The 16,072-nt window shown below is 48.7% G+C and overlaps 1 protein-coding gene across 7 annotated transcripts in view; it reads right to left on the minus strand.

Annotated features, from left to right (window-relative positions):
• Window positions 1-7,604, minus strand: part of TCOF1 (treacle ribosome biogenesis factor 1) — a 34,827-nt gene extending 27,223 nt beyond the window's left edge. For all 7 annotated transcript variants that reach the window (XM_057490736.1, XM_057490731.1, XM_057490733.1 and 4 more), the window contains exons 1-3: window positions 7,438-7,604; window positions 4,968-5,023; window positions 2,004-2,146 (exon numbers count right to left, since the gene is read on the minus strand). In XM_057490736.1, coding sequence (XP_057346719.1) covers window positions 2,004-2,146; window positions 4,968-5,023; window positions 7,438-7,545 — 307 coding nt within the window. In that variant the 5' untranslated portion in view covers window positions 7,546-7,604. The remainder of the gene's footprint in view (window positions 1-2,003; window positions 2,147-4,967; window positions 5,024-7,437) is intronic.
• Window positions 7,605-16,072: the final 8,468 nt, after the last annotated feature.

Genomic DNA, 16,072 nt, shown 5'->3' on the forward strand with positions numbered 1-16,072 from the left:
AAAAGCTCTGTGGTGCATGAAGCACATCTACTAGGAAGCAGGGGGAGGGGTTGGCGGGGAGGAAGAGAGGGAGGGGAAGGATGAGGGGGAGGAAGGAGACTTGAGCGCTCCATCTGCAGCCCCAGGGGAGTCCCAACTCCCTGGAGGCACTAGACACTGAGGCCCCCAGGAGAAAAAGGAGTGGCTCACAGTGCTGCTGCATCCTACCAGAGGCCCTGCCCAGCTCCAGGGGTGTGAAAGTAGTTCAGCAAGATAGGGCGGTGGTCAGGCAGCCAGCGCCAGGCCCACAAAGACAGTTGCTCGGAACTTAAAACAGTTTCTTAGTGGAGAGGTAGCTAAACCATAATATCGGGACCTGGTTAGAGGCTGAGATTTATAGTCTTGGTGCTTTTACACCAGGGCATTATCTCCTCAGATCAAGAAAAATTTCTAATGTATGCTTTCTAATAGAGATGATATTGCTGAGCTGAATGGTATGATCTAATTCTTCTTTGTGGCATTTAACTCCTTCTTTTTAATTATGGAAAATTTTAGACACATTCTAAGTAGAGAGGAAGCACACTGAACCACACTCTCAGCTCCAACTATTATCAACTTGGGGCCAATCTTATTTCAACTGGCCTCTCATTAACCTTTCCCACAGAATATTTATTCTGAAGATAGTGCCAGACACCAAATATTTGCCCACAAATATTTCAGTGTTTCTGTCAAGGAGGACTCTTAGAAAGCACATGTATAATTTCATTACCAAAGCTTTAAAGACTCAGTGGTATCAAGTAGGCATTATGAGATTTTATGTTGTTAAGGAATGTTTTCAACAGTGTAGAAGGCAGGGATGTATACACATATGGATAGCTGCCTGTATGACAGTGGATGCCCAGGAGATGCATTTTGGAAGGTAAAAGGGAGCAGGAAGGAGAAGAGGAAACCTCCCATTTTTCTCCTACATGCTTTTGTGCAGTCCACAGTGAACTTCTTTTGCATGTATGATTTTAAAAGATTAAGCAAGACAGAAAATACACATTCTGTATGATCTCAAATATTTTAACATACATGCTCAGGAAAAATAAATGGAAGACTAATTGGAAATTATACACATGGCAAGAATATGGGTGATATTCCCCTACCTTTTAAAAAGTAATTTTCATATTCCATAGTGAATCTTCTGTCTTTTACAATCAGAAAATATATTTAAAAATTAAGAAATTACCTTCTATGTAAGAAAAAAACAACATAATGAAGAGAAGGACGATTCCTCTATGGAGTCAGAGCACAAACCACCCTGGTTCAAGCACAAACCACCCTGAGGACCTGGGGAGAAGGGGCCATGAAGGCTCACCCAGGCACTTGTAGAATAACAGGATCAGCACCTCTCTGAGCAGCCTGAAGACCACGCAGGCTCTTATACTGCCCCAGCAGTTCTTTTGAAATTGTGGCCTTCTTGTAGTACAGCATGGAGCAGACAAGTAGTGACTCTACAGCATCTTACTACACTGACGGATGGCAACTGCAGTCGGGAGGGTGAGGACTTGATAATATGGTTGAATATTAAAACCACAATGTTGTTCACAGGAAACCTTTATAAGATTATATATCAATTATACTTTAATAAAAAAAATTGTGGCCTTCTTTCCATCCTTACCACCATCACCTAGGGGCTTGTAAAAATTCAGTTTCGGGGCCTCCCTGGGTGGGATGACTTCACATTAGACTGTAAAGGACCATTTAAGCTTTTGTTCACCATTGGATTCCCAGTACCCGGGATACAATGGTTGACAGAGAGGAAGGCTCAAATAAATATTGGAATGGTTACATGGAGCCCTACCGATCACCCCTCTAGAAGGTCCTGGTCTTCCCAGGGATCACTGAAGGAAAAGCTGGAGGGGGACTCTCCCCTGGAACAATCCAAAACCCAACAGCCTGTTCCCAAAAGATGTAGGGTCCTGGGTTGGGTCCCCATGAGCACCAAAGATGGGGGCCTCCCCAGCACACAGCACTCTTACTGGCTTTGGCAGTTTCGGTGTCTGCCTCCTCCTCGTCCTCTTCTGAGCTCTCCGAGCTGCTAATGGGGTCTGACACACGGGTCTTCTTGGCCTGCAGTGCGGCATCTTCTTCTGCCTTCCGCTTCCGGCCAATCTCCGAGGTTCTGCGGGACAGGGTGACTGGCTATACCAACTGGGTGATAAGGACAACTCCAGGAGACGTGAAGAGAAAGACTCCATCTTCCCCAACCAGGGAAATGTGCACACAGTTAAAACAGTGATGAAAACAGTGTGGATACAGTTCTGTATTCTGCATTTTCACTCATTTCATAAAGTGTGTTTATAATTGTCAGTCTTCAAAATTGTCAGGAAGGGGGGATAACATTATATAATAGTGGTTTTCAGTCACCGAGTGGTATGCGCTGGTGCTTCACAGACCCAGCCAGGCTCCCTGCGTCCAGAACTGGTGGTACCCACAGCGTCCCTTCCTGGAGGACCCTGTCCAGGCCCTCCCTGCACACCCCCTTCCCCGTGGAGACATTCTCGGCCCTGCCATTTGCTTTCACTTTCTTCAGAGGACTCTTCTCTCCTGTTACTTCACTTCCTGTCTGACTCCCCCACTACACATGCAGGCCCAGAGAAGGGGAGGCTGGCAGGAACCTTTTCTGGCTCACTATGTTATCTTCAGCATATATCAGGCAGCTCAAAACATGAACAACTCAGAGACATGCCCAGGGCCACAGAGGAAGTTGGGGCACTGGCAGAATTAGCACCCAGAGGGTGAGTCCCTGGAACTTGCAAGTGTCATCTGTGACCTGACCCCCCACCCCAAGGGGCCACTGCCGACACCCCGCGTTCTCCAGCAGAGAGGGACACTGCTCTGCCACGATCCCGGGCTGTGTTGCTGGGGTTCCTTATTCTTAGGAACCACTTGTTGGGAATGCCCTGTAAAAACAGGTTTCATTTCTTACATGTATTAATTCATTCTGCCTCTCTCCTCCCAATAAAATGCAAGTTTCACAAGGGCAGGGATTTTCCTCTGGTTTGTTTCCAGCTATAGCTAGAACAGTTCTGGCTCATAGCAGGTGCTTAATAAATACTGGGGGGTTGGGTGGAATGGGGCATCTCCAGTGACCATGTTTAGCATTTTATTTACTATTATAAGCTTCATTTTACAGTTGAACACACAGACTCAGGGAGGCCAAGTTTTCTCAAGGTCATATAGCTAGTTGCTGGGTTTGAACTTCGCTGGGAACAAGGCTAGGCTGCCTCTGGTGGGTGTGAGGACTTTGTCCAACCGAGTACCCTTCAAGCATAGAAGGTGCTAGGGACAGGGAAGGGTACACAGAGCAGCTCACTGAAGCAGTCCTCTGGGGAAGGAAGTGCTGTGACTAACACACAGACACCTACCTGGGCCAGCTGGGGAGGGTGAGGTAGAGGAAGTATGGGGTGTGCCCTGTGCTCACTTTGGTAGTAGAGGGGAGCCAAGAGCTGAGGGCTGACAGAGTTTTCAAAGATCTTGGCTTGAAGGTCCACTTGAAGCTAGGATTCCTTCCACATCATTCCTGCCTTTGCTTACACACCTCTGATGAGAGTTAACTCAGCACCCCACTGCAGCCTGCCTCATTTTTGGATAAATGTGATGATCAAGTGCTCGTATTCAGAAGCTGATACCTGTCTTCTGAAAGCCGGTACACACAGATGTCACTTCAGTCTTTCAGGGCCCCAGACAACACCTCATTCCCTTTGTCCTCAAAGATGCACAGACAACGGCCCTACCGTTAGGCCTTCTATTCTCCATCCTGGACAATTCAGTATTCTCTATCAGTCCTCATGAGACATGACTACAGGCTCTTCACTCCCCTAGTTGGCTGTGGTCAGGTCAGTTCATGGAAAGAATGATTATCCCCTCCTTCATCCTCAAACCATTCCTCTGTTGATATGTCCTTGGATATTCCCATTGCTTGTTTTACATGTTTCACAAGGCATTTCACACTCCATGTGTCCTTGAAATTTTTCCCTCCAAATCAGGTTTCCTTTTAGCTCCATTCATGTGCACAAGCCAGACATCTGGAAGCTAACCAGTCTGCCTCTCTGAGTCACCTACAGATCCTGGTTTCATCCTGCAATATCCTGGAATCGACTGTGTGCCTCCTTCATTATTCCTGTTTTAAGCCACATCAGTTCTTGCCTGGATGAAGCTGTTCATAGCCCCAACCAGTCATGCCACCCTGCAAAGTGATCTCACCACTCTCTGCTTCACCCTTCCATGGCTCCCATTACTCTTGGTGCACAGACACAACTTCTCACCATGCACGATCAGGCCTTGTACAGGCGGGCCCTAAGGACGACCCAGCTTCATCTGTATCATGCCTGTGCCTACAGTCCTCAGCACGAGCAGTTCCCTCTGCCAGGTACTCTCCACCTGCCCCTAGCTCTACCTGCCTAGTTCATTCCTCCACTCTCTGCAGCTTTCAAATAAAGGTCACCTCAGGGAAGCCTCCTCTAAACCTCCAAATGAGACTGGGCTGACCCGTTAATGTGGTTTTGGCACCAAGTACTTCTTTCAAAATCCTTACTACCATTGTAATTTTACATTCATTTCTTTTTATTCTTTGAGGCATGCCTACCTTCCTGACTCTAATGTCAGCTCCAGGAAAGAAGGAACCATGTCTGTTTTACTCATGACTGTGTCTTCATACTTAGAACAGGGCCTGGCATTCAGTAGGTATTCAATAAATGTTTGCTGACTGAAATGAAAAACAAGCTTTGGAGCTTTTGTTTTTCAGAGACACTGACCACAGCTCTCAATGCCCTCTCCCACTACCAGACACCCATACATGTGACCTGACTTGTTGGGGACAATAGTTGTATCTACAGTGGATTATGGGGGCAGATTTTAGACCAGATTAGTATGCTAGCTTATTCCAACCTGATAGCTTGGGTTGTCCCCCTATTCCACTCCTTCAGCCCCAGCAGACTTACTGTTGCCAGTGCGTATAGATGTCCAGAAGGGTTACAGACTGAGCCAGGAAAAATTTCTGCAGAGAAGTACAGAGAATGCAATTAACACTCCAGCACAGTAAGGGTCCTCCTTGGGCCAAACTCCCCACAACTTCATGACTTGCACAGACAAGTGTTTGAGAAGGGGGTCTTTCTGCTCTGGGAAATATGTCTGCTTGGCCCTGCCAGTACCATCCAAACCTTCCAGAGACAAGCAGGGCAAGTATTTCCAGCTTAAAAAGTGAAAGCCTTTTAAGATAACATGTTGGTGAGAGGTACCTTTGAGAGACTGGAGTTAGAATGCTCCAGGCTAGCATTTATCCAGCTCCCAGCCTCTCTGGCACTCTCCACACTCAGAGGCCAGGAGAAAGGGCTTTTTCCAACACTGACCTTTCAAAAGGCTTTTAAAGGCCAGGCTGGTCAATCTCCACAAACCACAGCCTAGACACCCAAGGCCTCCACGTGGTATGACCACAGTCCACACATCCACTGGAAAGAGACTGAAACCTAATGGTGCCAGTCCCTTGGTAGAAGCAGAACAAACTAGGTTGAAGCACAGCAAACTGGTGCCTAGGCCGGAGGGCCAACTCATTCTGCAAATGTCAAGAACCTAAGGTGCTAAGTGTCCCAAGAAGGCTGAGTGAGCAACGTGGGGTGAGGGCAGTATCAGGAAACTGGGCAGAGTGGCTAAGAGGGTGCACCTGGAGTCAGGCAGCACTCCTCTGTGACCTGGCTGAGCTAATCTCTTCACCTCTTCAAACTTCAGGTCACTTCTTAATAACATGGGATAAGAGGCTATCACGCCTGAACAAGACAAGCTAGTCCATGCCCAGCACAGTGAGCCACTAACACTGAGACTTCAAGTGTCAGTTTCACTCTACTTTGCCCCAGGCACACTGGTCTTACTGTGCCTCAAATATGTCAGGCTACCCCACCCCCTTATAAGGTTTACTCTTCTTTCTGTTTGGAAAGCCCTCTCCTGCTAATTCCACAGCTCACTCCCTCACTTCCTTTAAGTCTCTGCCCAAATGTCACCTTCTCAGTTGGGTTCCTGGAACACCCTATTTATAATGGAACCTTGTTACTGCCCCCTTGTCTACCTGATTTTTATGGCCAACACCTACAATTACCCGACACACTACATCATTAACTTTTAAAAAAATGTGTCATCTGTCTGCTCCTGCTAGAATATACGCTCCATGAAGGCAGGATACTGCTGCCTCGGCAAATGCCCCAATGAAGATGGGTACTCTCTCGGTCCCCTTAGCAGTTAAGTGATATAAATGGAGTAAGGGAAACTGAGGTCCAAAGAGAGTAGGGAAAAGCAAAGATAAAGTTTTAGAGTCTATCACCCTTTAGCTTTTCCAGGCCTTGGGAGCAAGCATCAGGGCCAGAACCTACACCTTAGCCAAAGGGATATTGACTAACCAGGTCAATAACCATCTTACCAGCTGAGAAGCTTCCAGTGGCTTACCAGTGCTCTTCAGATAAAGAGGAAACTGCCTACAGTTGGGGTCTAGCCAGCTCCCCCATTCTTTCTCCCCAGGAACTTCTATCACCATGTACTCCACACTTCAGCCACAACTGACTTTCCCTGAGGCCATTCCATATGCAACAGGTTCCCTTCCACCACAGGGCATTTGCACCTCTGCCTGAATATCCACCTCCCTTCTTTTAGACCTCAAAACAACATCTGCTTCCTCAGGAAAGCAGTCCTGGAATCTATGACAAGAGCAATCTGTCACTCATGTCTTATCCTATGCTTCTCATTTTAGGCACTTAATGTAGCGTTAAGTGTACGGTTACTTTTGTGATTATTTGATTTGTGTCTATCTCTACTACTAGATTTAGCTTGCAAGCCCTAGGAGGGCCGGGGGAAAATCGTGCTCACTATTCTATCACCAGATTAACAGTTGTTGAAAAAACGGAGTAAGAAATGACTATCAGGAGTTCTAATTCCAAAGCCGCCCGACTCAGTACAGTAGGCCTACTAAAGACTTGGGCTCCAAGCTCAATTAAGGGGCTACAGGCCTCTTCCCTTGGAACTCTCTTTCGCACTCCCTACGCCCAACGCGAGCTGGTCACAAACTACCCCTCAGACTCGCGGCAACCTTCTCGCACTTGGGGGGGCTGCGCCAAGCCACGTGGCTCAAGACAACTTTACACTGCCGCTTCCAGGAAAGGCGTGGAGGTAAGGGGCGCGGGAATTACGAAGCTCTACGCGTGCGATCTCATCTTCCGGCACGCCCACTGCACAGATCGGGAAACTGAGGCCCAAAACTGTGGGCCGCAGCGCGGGCACAGGCTGCGGCTACTACAGCGCCCCTGGCAGTGTCTCCGGGCACCACGGGATCCCGCTCTGGGCGCCCACCAGGCCGGCAGGGTAGGGGGCGCGGGACCCCGCTCTTCAGATCTTGCACGCGGCCCTCACACACGGCTCGCGCACGCTTACCTGGCCGCTCTGCTCTTTCACTTCCCGCGCCGCGCGCACATAGCCTGCCTGCCGCAGATGTCGGTAGATCAGGGGAAGCAGCTCCCGCCGCTTCCTCGCCTCGGCCATGTCTGCGACCCGGAGCCGTTGGCTCACCTGCACACCCCTCTCAGTCCCGCCCGCCCGCCACTTCCTTCGTGCCCTTAGGCCTCGCGCCCCCCACTTCCGGTTCCTCGTTTTCCCGGGCCGCGAGGCGCGCCGGGAAGTGTAGTCCCACATTCTGGAGTGGCCGATCCCGCCCCGGCAGGTTAAGGGGGAAGAGGCTCGGAGGGCACCGGGACATACCATTGGCGGGGGGCGTGGTTAGATCTGGACCCGCCCCTGGGGCCGGCCATGATATAGACTTCCTTTTAAATCCTTCAGACCTGCAAGTACTAGGGATTTACCGTTCGCGTCAGCCGTTTGACGGCTAAGATCAGGTTTTACTCATCTCTGAACATCCCAATCTGCATATCTCTCCAGACCTGAACTTCCAGTTACCCATTTATGCATTCATTTCACAGACTTTTTAGGACTCACGAACCAGGCATTATTTGTTATTCATTAATTCACTGAATAAATCGTTATTGAGCACCTTGGGCTACTGTTCGTCTAGAATGAGGGGATAAAAAGATGAATAAGACATGGTGGCTACCCTCAGAGCTCACACAGAAGAGAGAGAGACAGTCAGTAACCAAGCAACTGTGGTTCGATGCCTTATGTGCATTTGTCGGGGACAGACACAGCTTATGGAAGCAGGGAGGAGGGGCACTTAATCCCAAAGGGACATCTAAACTGAAGCTTAAAGATGGAGTGCGAAAATTTGTAGGTGCAGAGGAGAGGACTGGCATCCTAGGCAGAGGGCGCTGCCTGAGTACAGACAGGATAAACCACCCTGATACAGGGAAAAGCCAAACACAGAGCCCAGTCTGTGCTGCTGGGCTGCATAAACTGGGGGGAACAGGGAAGGGGCTGGAAGAACAAGGGGATGGGGATGGAGAAGCAAACGGCCTATGGCACACCCACCTCCCAGTTGAGTTTGCACTTTACTCCATAGATAATCTCTGGTTTTCTGCAGGAGGGTGACCTGGATTTGTGTTTCTAAAAGACTGCTCTGACCAAAGTGTGGAGGACGGATTGTAGAGAACACAGCTAGATGAGGGGTTGTAGTAGTTGTTGAGTGGAGGTTGGCAGGAAGAGGATGAGCTAGGCTGGGAAATAATTGGATCAGCTATTCTTAACTTCATGGACCTGTTGAGGAACTGAACACAGTATGAAGCACCTAGCCTTTGCCATTGAAAACTGAATGTACACAGACATATAACATTTCCATCCAGTTTTAAGACACAGATAAGAACATACCCAAACCTCCTAGGGTTAGGAACTGCTGCTCTAGGAAGAAACAGGGACAGGATCAGGTGACTTAAATGCAATGAGTGGGGAGGGAGAAAACTAATGACTAATCTACATCAGACACTTAACAAATATTTATTGATCCCCTACTATTGGGGGTAAAACAGTCTCTATTCAAATAGGGCTTATAGTCTAATGGGGGAGACACATGCTAAACAAATATTCATACAAATACACTGTTACAAACAGTAAGTGCAAAAAGAAAAAGGACAATGTGTTTAAAAGCTATGCTGGAATCACACTGTCTGGGTTCAAATTCTGAGTTTGCCCCTTACTAACTAGGTGACCTTGGGTAAGTTACATAACTTCTCTGTGCCTCGGTTTCTTCATCTGTAAAATAAAGATAATTACAATTTCTGTCTCAGTGTTGTCATGAGGAGTAAATGAGTTCAAGGCAGAACTGCCTGGAAGAATCCTAATAGTACCGTGTTTGTATGTATGTCAGCCATTATTTTGAAAGCATTTAACAGAAAAGAGGGACCTATCATTTCTTGAGGGTTAGAGGAATTCCCTGAGGAAGTGATATTTGTGAGGCAATCTGAACTATGTGTAGGGGAAGATGGGAGGAAGAATCCTGGGCAGAGGAAAGAACCTGTGCAAAGGGCCTGAGGCAGAATGTACAGCTGAGAGAAGAGGTGGGAAAAGGTCTCTGTAGCAGGGCTCAGAGGTAGAACAGGGGGGTTGGGGAGTGTAGAAGGTGGGTGGAGGCAGATTCCATGTTAATGATCTTTCTCTTCATCCTAAGAGTGGTAGGAAGCCACTGACGCAGGCCCAAGGAAGGCAGGATGACATTTGCATTTTAATGTGACCTTTGGGAATGCCCAGTGAAGATTGGAATCCATGTATGAGTAGGTTCAGGCATCCAGGGAGAACATAATGCGGGCTTGGTGGTGGCAGTGGAGTTAGAGAGTGGTGGAAGATGCCAGAGTAATCAGAAAGTAAGATCGTCATTGAGATGTGCTGGAATGGAGACTAAGGGCGATGGAACCTTAAGATGGACTGTGAGGTTTCTGTGTAAAGAGGCAAGAAGTGGCCGTCACTTAGGGAAAACAGGAGGGGGTTGGACAGGGGCTGAATGAGGAGGGGAGGCAGTGGAGATCCATTCTGGACACATGGCATTTAAAATGTCTTTGGACACCAAGTGCAGATGAGAAATAGGCACTTGGGAGCCTGGGTCTGGACTCACAGGAAGGTGGGAAGTTGTCAGGAGAGTGTTGATAACTGAGGCTGTGGATGGGGGCTGTATGGCCCAGGAGAAGCAAGTGGAGAGGGGAAGGTGGCTGGGGATGGAGCTCTGAGGCACGCCCCCCAGGCTTGGGCTGCACAGGGGGGAACGTGCCTGCCAATGCTGAGCTGAGCAGGAGCGGACAGAGAGGAAGGAGAGAACCCAGGAGAGTGGGATAGGGAAGGAAGGCAAGGGGAATTTCAGGAGAGTGGTGAGAGGCCATGGGGCATGATCTGAGAGGTCGGATGGGGAATGGAACTTTGGGTTTTGGTTTGAGGACGGGAGTGCAGACAGTTGGTAGCCTCAGGGAATGCTACTTCTGTAGAGTGATGGAGGCCAGATGGTGGTGGTTTGATGAGGGAAGGAGGGCCGAGGGAGGCAGGGAATCTTGTGAGAACTTTTTGTGTGATGGTGATGCCGGGGTTCTTGTTTGCGGAGCTGAAGAATGAGCTTCACAAACAGTCAAGGTAGGAGAGCAAGGTACAGGCTTTTATTTAGAGATACAGTGAAAGGACAGAGCTCCCGGCTCACACCAGGAGGGGACAAGAGAGCCCGTAGTGGTGTGTTGTCTAAGGGGTTTTATAGGCAGTTGAGGATTTTTCAAGAACAAAAAAAACCTAGGGGTGTGGACTTGCATCACCTGCCCTGTCCTCAAGGTGGGCTGGGTCATAGCCTGACTGCCAGGGCTGACAGCGGGAGTCACGGGTTATGCCAATACCCTTGCAGAACACTCAAACATTCCAGGCCAAGTTGCTCCTGGCCTTTTGATCTCACTGAAGATGTCTATATTCTTAGGTATCTTCCCCTAGAGAATTAGTGTGACCTTGACTTTGCATAATGCTTAACAGAGTTTCAGTGGGGACTTCTTTGCCCATTTTTACATTGCTCTGACTGTAAATATTCCGCCTTGCTTTTCCCGGAGGCCCTCACCTTACTCTGACTACACCCATGGTCCCTGTCTCAAGGGGGAGGAGAGAGATGCTGTGACTGGTCGGTGTGTACCGTGCAGGGAGGTGTGTTGTAAAGTGGAAGAGACTGAGTTAGTTTAAAGTCTGTTGGCAGATCAAGGGGAAAGAGATTAATTTAAGGGTGTAGGAAACGAGGTAACCAAAGAGAGATGTCTGCGAGCCTGTGCAATGGGGTGGGGTCAGGCATGTGGGTGGGGGGCTGGTCTCGGCAAGGAGGAGGGGTGACTTCTCTGGGACTGAAGAAAGGAACAAAGAGAGGGTGGGTGCAGATGCAGATGTAGGTTTGTAGTGGGACGTTAAGGGAGATTTCATCTTGAGCTTCTATTTTTTCTGCCAAGTGGGAGGCAAGGTCTTCTGCTGAGAGCAGGGAGAGGTGGTGAGGAGCCTGAAGGAAAGAGGAGGAGCCTTCAGAGTGGAGAAGCGAACTTGCCCACAAAGCCCCCAGTTGCCTGATCATGTTGACAGCCCGGCCGAGGTTTGTGGTCATTAACTTGTGTGTGTCCTGCTCTGTCCTGCTGAGTGAACTCCCCCTTCATGGCTCATCCACCCAGGTAAAGGCAGGGAGAAGGTACTTAGTGGGGTGCATCCTGGCCACGGCTTCGCCAGACAGGTGGGAGAAAGGGCACAGAGGTCTGAAGTGTTGGCAAAAGAGATGCCCAACCTCTGGGCCCTGTGATCTAAGCTGGGCAGGGAGGGAAGTGAAGACAGAGGGGGTCTGTTTTCAGGGTAAGCGTGGAGGCCTTTGTGGACTGGGCCTTTGAGGAGCCTGAGAGGGTTGGCAACTTGAATTGCTGACAATGCCCAGGTCACTGACTAGGTGGCTGGTTGGGCAGCTCACTGAGAGAGTGCACTGGGTGATGAGCCAACAAATCATTGGGAAGATTAAAGGCGTTTTCACCCCTCCAAGAACCAATTTTTTCCCCTTTGGGGCCCTTTTCACCCCATTTGAGAATGCATGCTTTGCAGAATGTACATTCCCTGAAGGCAGACTCAGGGTTGTCCTGTCGGCTGCTTACCCCCAGCCCCAGTTAATAAGTACTGACAAGTGGAAGGGTGGTTATAGTGTGTCTCCTGAGGAAGAGAGGGGTCAAAGCAGGCAGGGCATGCACCGTGGGCAGGGACCTGGAAGTGGACACACAGAAGGCTTGGAGAAGGCAGTGGAGAAGGAACTGGGTCATGAGTCCTTGGCTGACCTTGGAAGAAATGGAGAACTGGTATTAAATTAACAAAACAAACCCAGATGGTCTAATACCTTTTGTCTGGCAACAGGTTGTTTGTTTTTGTTGTGTTAGTAATGAAATTCATTTTAGGCTCTTAGGCTTTGTCCTGAGCTCCTGGGAGGCTGCCTCTTCTATGGACAATTTCTTTATTTCCTTGATTTTCTAAATCATACCCTTCACTGAATTGCCTCAGGGCCCAAACAAAAAATTAAAATGTTAAACTGGTAAAATATAACATGGAACAATGAAGACAGTAGCAAACAAAACAGTTTTTTTTCTTTTTAATTAGCCTCAGAGCATTTTTCTACCAGTTAGAAAAAGATGTCTTTGTTAGTGGTAGAAGCCAGAAGCTTCCAGATCATTTGACTGTGAGTCCTCTTGGGTAAGTAGCATGCCTTAGTCATCTTGAATTCTTAAGAAGGGCACAATGAGGACACTCAGGAAATGAGTGAAGGGCTTCCACAGAAGGAAGGGAAGCTAAGCAGGTGGGGCACTATGCCTTTCTTTTCTCATCAGGAGTGGCTCCTGCATAGGGGTGGGATACAGGGAAGAAGCTACTGGACCAGGAGACAGGAAACTACATTTTTGGGCTGGTTCCCCTGTGTGACCTTGGGCCACAGCGGAAGTGCCCTCTCTGATACTCAACATTTCTTTTGGTCAGAGGGGTTGGACAAAGGCCCTTCCAGCACTGGAACTCTCAAGATAAGGGCCGATCTGTGAAGGCTGCCTTTGCTCCCAGCACTCAAGATGCCTCCTTCACCTGTCGTAACATTAGGCTCTCCCTGGGAATCACTTGGGCCCATTGACTTCCCATGGCCTACTTCCCGCTCATGGGATAACAATTTATTTATTTTTTCTTCAGCCTCATTTTTAGAGATTTTGGAAGTTTACAAAAGGTTTAAAGTAATTACTGAAGTAACAATTCAAACACTTCAGCATGTCTGAAGAAAAGTTTATTTTTACTTCCCTCTCATGCATTCCCAGTCCACTCCCCCTCTCAGCCACCTGCCCCTCCCCAATTTTAGGGGCCAGGTGTCAGATCCCTTTACATCCTTCCTCTGCTCAAACATAGATATCCTGTACATGGTTTAACCCTCTCTTCCCCTATTCCATTTCTCTTTTCTTTCTTTTTTAAAAAGGAGATCATAGTAAACACACACATCTGCAGCTTGCTTTTTCACTTGATAAAATAGCAAAGCTATTTCTCCAGACATTTGGATCTGCCATAACCTTTAAGTAATAGTAACCACTCACATTTGTAGAACTGGGTACCTTGCTGTGCTGGAAGGCTTACAAGCACCCACTGGTTTAGCACTCAGAGCATCCTATGAAACATGTAACTGGCTATCTGCCCTGTTTATAGATGAGGAAATTGAAGCTCAGAGAGTTCGAGGCCTGGGCCATGAAACCAGTGAGTGATTGGATTTGGACAGATGCCCTCTGTGGGAGTGCTCTTAACCAGCACCCAGGTGGCACTAGTGACAGACAGAGGTGGGAGATAGCGTGATAGAGGTTATCCACTTCTAGCTTTCTGGCGTATACTGCACTGCTGCCCTAAGCACTCCAGTAAGTGCATACTTACAGACCAGAGTTCTGTGTTTTGTAGGGAGGAATAAAAGTGGGCCACAGGGGATGCACACGTTTAATAGCTAAAGCCAGATTAACTGCCACAGGGTTGTAGCAGTTCAGTCTCATCAACATAATTTCTTATTTATGTCATTTTATTTCTCAGAAATAGAAGTGTCCTTGGGGAGCATGGAGCCGCGCTCTTGCCTCTTCCTGTTTAAGCAAACAGGCCCAGAGGCAGGAGTCGATGTGATGAGGTCCCAGCAGGGTAGAGGCAGAGGTAGGTCCTGCTGCTCTTCGCCTGGACCATTGCTACACCTCTCTTCTCCCCTGTCCATTCTCCACACTGTGTTTGACATCACATTACTACCCTGCTTGTCAAACCTCCCCAGGGGGAATCACTGACCATGGGATCAAATCACAGCTTCCTGATAGCTATTCAAGCTGACCCCAGGCTATTCATCTTTCAAGGCCAGGTGCAAATGCCACCTCCCCAGCTTTTCACCTTGAGTATGGTCATCCCTGGTCTGCAGTGAGGCCTCCTTTTCTGGCCACTCTGCCCCAGAGGAGCCACATTATGGAAGGACTTGCCAGGAGGGGGCAGTGCACTACCAAAGAAAGGTCTCCCAAAAGGTCAAGGTCACCAGGGTGCCCGGGGCTCACTGCAGGCCAACTGGTGTGCACACTTTAGTCTCCAGTATGGACTCCTGTGGGAGGGAATAAGGGGCTGCACCCCGTGGTGTGACGTTTGGTAAGCCCCTCTCTCCATGCACCTGAGTCTGTAACTGTGAAATGAGAAGGTTGGACCAGCTCAGTGTTTCTTAAAGTGTGGCAACGCACAAAGCGACTACAGGAGATGAATAGATGGACGCTTTAAAATGGAAATCAGTATGCATTTATTTTAATGTGTATTAGACAAAAAATATCTAGCACATCAAACCTGTTATTTCACAGATATTATTCCTTCAAATGGGGCTAAAGTAGGCATTCAAATAAAAACCAGTGAGTCAATGCAAAAGAAAGTAGCAATTAAATAATAGTACAGGTGCTAAGATGGTGCTGAATGGCTGCAACTGGGAAAACATCGGTCTGCCTTTGACATTCTGGAATTCTGTGGTTTGCAGTGGCTCCTGCCCTTGCTAGGGGTGAAAGTTGGGAAGATGGAGCTGCCTCCAGGCACTGGGGCACTGCTTGTTGGGGTGGAGGAGCAGGAATTCAGCAGATGGGCCATGTCCCCATCACCAGACCCTCCTCCACCTGTGGAGGGGTACGGGTGCTTGCCCCACTCCCCGCCTTCTTTCTCAGCTTCCCTGGTGTTCCTAAGGAGTGGGTGGCTGAGAGGGCCCGCATTCTGGAAGCTCATCTGCTCCCTCATTCTCACCCAGCACCCGGCTTGGCATAAACTATTCAGGATGATGATTAACAAGGATGCAGGAAGGCACTGGGGGTTGGGAAGAGAAAGCAAGGGGTGTGGACCAAGTCCTCTCACATACGTGAGCGTCCAATCTGGGATGTCCGTCTGATGATTTCCAAACTTACCCATGCACTGGCAGCATCTGTTGACTCAATAGAAATACAATTCCTGGGCTCTGCCGTGGGCAGTTCAGATTATGAGGCCCTTCCATCTATGTTTTCAAAAGCCCCCTAGTTAATTCTGATGCTTCTAGGTTTGGAACCACAGCACTGAATGGCACCTCTCCCTCAGTGCTTCTGGATACACTGGGGCTTAGAGAGGTGCGTCACCTACCCAGAGTCTCCCAGCAAATCAACAGGAGATCTTCTGACTCCCAGCTCAGTTCTTCCCACTGCATCCCTGTTGGGCCTAGTCCATGGTTAGTGGACAAAAACGGTGAGATTTCCTTGAGTCTCTTTTGCCTCTGGGCCTCTCAAGGACTTGCCACAGAAAAGAACACACTGTGTGAGCAGCCATATGCTGAGAAGACTGGAGGGGAGGGGAAGGGTGGAGGGTGACAGCAAAGGCAGGGATGGCTGGGATATCTGGCATTTGCCACTGCCAGCCAGCACAGTGAGCCTGCTGAGGGCAGGAGCTGGTTGGATATATGCCACCAATGGCTGGGTTTTCACACAGAATCCTTAAGGAGCAGAATAAGGATCAATGACTAGGGGGTACATTCCAGAGATAATTTTCTAACAATGATCAGTGACCTAGGAGACAGTTGACCTTGGAGTAATTGCCCAGCTCCCTGCTTTTATTTTTTATTTTA

The sequence above is a fragment of the Manis pentadactyla genome, chromosome 2 (assembly GCF_030020395.1).
Source record: "Manis pentadactyla isolate mManPen7 chromosome 2, mManPen7.hap1, whole genome shotgun sequence".
In the NCBI taxonomy this organism is placed as follows: domain Eukaryota; kingdom Metazoa; phylum Chordata; class Mammalia; order Pholidota; family Manidae; genus Manis; species Manis pentadactyla.